This window comes from Penaeus japonicus, unplaced genomic scaffold (assembly GCF_977035675.1).
Source record: "Penaeus japonicus unplaced genomic scaffold, GWHDUDI00000001_assembly GWHDUDI00000001, whole genome shotgun sequence".
Taxonomy (NCBI): Eukaryota; Metazoa; Arthropoda; class Malacostraca; order Decapoda; family Penaeidae; genus Penaeus; species Penaeus japonicus.
Genome location: NW_028234403.1, coordinates 7,657,011 through 7,662,010, shown reverse-complemented (window position 1 = coordinate 7,662,010; position 5,000 = coordinate 7,657,011). Strand labels below are relative to the sequence as shown.

Sequence of the window (5,000 nt, the reverse complement as noted above, 5' to 3'; positions counted from 1 at the left end):
GTATTATTACACGAGGTACCAACCTAATATAAGTATTATTACACGGAGTACCAACCTAATATAAGTATTATTACACGGAGTACCAACCTAATATAAGTATTATTACACGGAGTACCAACCTAATATAAGTATTATTACACGGAGTACCAACCTAATATAAGTATTATTACACGGAGTACCAACCTAATATACAGTAAGTATTATCACACTTCTCCATGACATGCCTATTTTTATAGTGTAAAGTAGCGTAGGGAACATCATATTGCATAGAGATACGTTAAGACATTGCAACGCACTCTGGACTCGTATGCAAACTTATGCAAATGAGGCCGCCAATATCTAAGCAAGTATGAATGTATTGATAACTAACTTAAAACCATGGGCTCGGTCGTATTACAAGCAAATTTGTGAATGATTCTGAAAACTCATCGCTTGTATCAAATCATGAATGATAAGCTTGATGTCTCAACGTATCAAGATAAAGGAAGTATTTAACAATCTTATAACTCCTATTAGAGGCATGTTCCACCCCGTGACTCAGGGGAGTTGGCTTGCCTATTAATAGATTGTTTGCAGCTTCCCTACTATAAACTGTGTTGTTTTCACGCAAGACCGTATACAAAAGAGGCTAATAGAAGGGATGACTGACGCTTATCCAGATCCTTGAAATTAATTTGTGGAAGCCATGATAAGGCGAAGAGTAAGCTATAATTGTAGCCATAATAGGGCGAAGAGGAGGCAAAAGACAAAACTAAAGAAGAAGCCATAATAAGGGGAGGGTAAAAAAAAAAAAGGGGGGGGGGGGGAAAAAAGGGGGGAAAGGGGGGGGGGGGGGGGGTGGGGGGGGGGGGGGGGAAAAGGGGGGGGGGGCGAAGAGCAAGCCATAACTAAAGCCATAATAGGGCGAAGAGCAAGCCATAACTGAAGCCATAATAAGGCGAAGAGCAAGCCATAGCTGTAGCCATAATAAGGCGAAGAGCAAGCCAAAACTTAAGCCATAATAAGGCGAAGAGCAAGCCATAACTGAGGCCATAATAAGACGAAAAGCAAGCCATAACTGAAGCCATAATAAGGCGAAGAGTAAGCTATAACTGTAGCCATAATAAGGCGAAAAGCAAGCCATAACTGAAGCCATAATAAGACGAAGAGTAAGCTATAACTGTAGCCATAATAAGGCGAAGAGCAAGCCATAACTGAAGCCATAATAAGGCGAAGAGTAAGCCAAAACTTAAGCCATAATAAGGCGAAGAGTAAGCTATAATTGTAGCCATAATAGGGCGAAGAGCAAGCCAAAACTTAAGACATAATAAGACGAAGAGTAAGCTATAACTGTAGCCATAATAAGGCGAAGAGCAAGCCATAACTGAGGCTATAATAAGGCGAAGAGCAAGCCATAAATGATAGCCGTAGTGGAGGAAGGCATGGATAATGCAATAAACAAAATAAGGTTATACCATAAGGAAAGCCACGGTCGTGATGACGTGATAATTGAAGAGAAAAGCCACAAATGACTCCATGATAAAGCAAGCCATAATTACGAAAGCCAAAGTAAGACGACAGGCAATAGATAATAAAGTAGTCACAAGTGGAAATCGTGGCAATAAAATCCTTAATGAAACAAGCCATAAATAAGTCCATAAGGTTATCATAACCTTATGATAAGCCATATCAACTGGTAGCCATAATAGTAAAAATCACAGCACGATAGACATGCCACATACAAGGCTATCATTGTACAAGCCATAACAAGTAAAAGTAATAATCATGAACGCCACAATAAGCCCTATTGATCCGTGCCACGCGGAAATACGCTATGCCATATCTTAGATTTGAAGTTTACGTTGATTTATTTGACTGTGGCATTTTATCTTCGTGTCTACTTTTGGCTTCGGGCGTGCTTTATGAGGGTATGGTGTGTTGCGTTGTTGGGTTTGCTTTATTGCTTGATACATAAACTACATTAGACTGAGGGTGTGTGTGTGAGTACTGTTGGATTTTGAGGGTGGCTGGTGTTGAATGACTGAATGAATGGTTGTCGTGTTGTGGTGGTGATGCGTGGTGGTGTTGGAGGTGGTGTGCGTTGTTGTGGTTGTGGAAGAAGAAGAGAAGAAAGGAGAAGAAAAGCAGAAAGAAGAGAAGGAGCAAGGAGGCAGGGACGACGTAAGGAAAACGAAGAAAGAAAGAAAAGAATGAAGAAGAAAAGAACGAGAAGACGATTAAAGAAGATAAAGAAGATAGAAGAAGGACAGAAACAACAAGAAAAAAGGAAAGAATAAGAAAGAAGTGAAGAACGAAGAAAGGGAAGAAAGAAAGAAGAAGACGAAGAAGAAAGAAAAAAGAAAAGGTAAGAAGAAGAAAAAAAGGAACGGAAGACAAGAAGGGAAAAAAAGAATGGAAGGACAAACATAAAAAAAAGAAAAAGCAAGAAGAAAAGGAAAGGAAGTATGAGACAATAAACAACAGGAAAAGAGACCGAAGTTAGCCCAACTAAAAAGAAAAACATTAGGGACAGAGTGGACGTGGAAGGGATGCAAACAGAAGTCACAACACAAGAGCGCACGGGAAATGAGAGCCAGCAATGAAAAAAACAGCAAACTAAAGCAAAGAAGGGCACAAGCCGGCAAGACCAGACGTTATAAAGACAACACAAAAAATACAAGAAAGAAAAGGAGCACATAAAGGACCAAAATAACGCCGCCAAGGGGAAAGCAGAGAGGATAGAGGCGAGGGGATAGGGTAAGGGGCGCGGTGAAGGCGACCAAGCACGAGATAGAACGAGGATTCAGGGGGAAGAGTTCGAAAGGGTATGGCCAAAAGGGGGGGACGAACGTACAAGGACACAACAAGCAACGGAACAACGAAAATGATAGCAGGGCCGTAGGAGGAAAGATGCACATTAAAAGCGAGACGCTAGAAAACATCAAGCACCGCAAAAAAAGCAGAGAGAGAGGGGTAGATAGGTAAGCAAGGACGCATGGAATCAATGAAGGAGGTCAAGAGGATGAAAAAACCCGTCGCTTAAAGGGAACATAAACGATCGAAAGCGTGGACGGAAGGCGAGGTTGGGACAAAATACAACAAGGAAAGAAGTAAAGAAAGAAAAAAGAAGACAGAAGAAGAAAAAGAAGAAGGAAATAAAATTCCCAAAGGAAAAAAAAAAAGCAACAAAACAAAAAAAAAGAGCTAACGAAAACAATAAAGATGACAGAAAAAAGAAGAAGAGAGATGAAAGCAAGATCCAAGACAAAAGAATAAAGAACTCGAATACGAAGAAGAAGAGAAAGAAAAAATAAAGAAGAGACAAACAGATAAACGAAGATCAAAAAGAGAAAGTCTAACGAAGATAAGAAATAAGATAAAGAAAGCAGATAAAAGAAGAACAGGAGAAGAAGAAGAGAGAATCAAGACTAGGAAGACTAAATAAGAAGGAAAGAAGATAAAAGAAGAAGAGACTAGCACTGAAGAAAAGCACACGTTTCAAAGTGAGGAATGTAAGAATAAGCGAAGAAGAAGAAGATAAGAAGGTAGAAGAAATGATGAAGAAGAAGAAGAAGAAGAATATGAAGAAAAACAGAAGAATAGAAACAAAAGCTAAGACATGAACTCAAAATGACCAAAAACGAATAAAAAGAAGAAGAATAAGAAAGAATAAAGAAGAAGCAAGAAAACGACGACGGGAAGTAAGAAAGAAGGAAAGCAAGAAGAAGAAGACGAAGATAAAGAAGAAGAAGAAGAAGAAGAAGAAAGAAGACGAAAGAAGAAGGAGAAAGAAGTAGGAGATAAAGAAGGAAGAGCAGGTATACGACAGACGCAGAAGAAGAAGAAGTAGAAGCCAAAGAAGACGAAGAAGTAGGCGCAATAACGGGAAGACGAAGATCAAGAAGACGAGAATCAAAGAAATATTACATGAAGATAGTAGCAAAAAATTGAAGAGAAAAGCCGAGAAAATTAAAAAACTCCAATAAAAAAAACTGAGTAACTAAAAGGGTGGTAGGTAGGAAAAAACAAAAACAAAAAATTAAAATAATTCAAAAAGGACAAAAAAAATAACCACAAACAAAAACAATAAAAAAAAACAAAATGATAAAAAGGGTAAACAAAAATTACAAATCAAAAAACGAAACCAAATAAAAAAAGAATAACAAACTATAAGTATAAAAAACTTTTCAACAACAAAAGGAATGAAAAAAGGCAACAATAAAAAAAAAATAATGAAGGCAGGGGACGCAAGGAAAAGGAAAAAAACCAATAACCTAAAACACAAATAACCACCACTAACACCACAAAAAAAAAAAAAAACAAAAAAATAGAGACATGAATATAAATAACATAACAACCAAAAAACAAGAATAAAAAACATCATCATACAACAACAAACCACTTCCATTACAACCAAACACCACACCACCCTCTATTACAACAACGCCCCCAACCTAACCCCATCATTGAACTAAAAAGACGCAATCACGCAAACTTAATGTTCACTCATCCTAAAGACAGTTTGTTTTTAGATAAAATAAATTAATTAAATAACAAACTTTCCTAAAACATATACCTAAATAACCATCCCTACCTACTCCTCCATCCTCCTCCACCTCCACCCTCCTCCTCCCCTCCTGCTTCCACCCTCCTTCCACCCTCCTCCTCCTCATACCTCCTACTCATACTCATCCTTCTCCTCCTCCTCCCCTACCCCTCCCCTCCCCTCCTCATTCCTCCTCCTCCTCCGCCTCCTTCTCCTTCCCTACTCCCCCTCCTCCTCCTCCTCACCCTCCTTCTCCTCCTCCTCCTCCTCCTCCTCACCCTCCTCCTCCTCCTCACCCTCCTCCTCCTCCTCCTCACCCTCCTCATCACCCTCCTAATCACCACCACCATCACCACCACCATCACCACCATCATTACTTACGAATAACACAGAACGAGCCCAGAATACTCAGAATACTCACCCACATAAGGATATTGAGAGTGACGAGAATGTTCTTCACAATATTTTCACGCAT

The 5,000-nt window shown here is 39.3% G+C and overlaps 1 protein-coding gene across 1 annotated transcript in view; it reads right to left on the bottom strand.

The window, feature by feature from the left end:
• The window catches only part of LOC122247776 (uncharacterized), a gene marked incomplete at its 3' end in the record, with an annotated part of 45,548 nt that overhangs the window by 27,292 nt on the left and 13,256 nt on the right, over nt 1–5,000 (bottom strand). Inside the window, 1 exon segment of the mRNA XM_086535819.1 lies at nt 4,947–5,000. This exon segment is cut by the window's right edge and continues 5 nt beyond it. Coding sequence (XP_086391945.1) covers nt 4,947–5,000 — 54 coding nt within the window.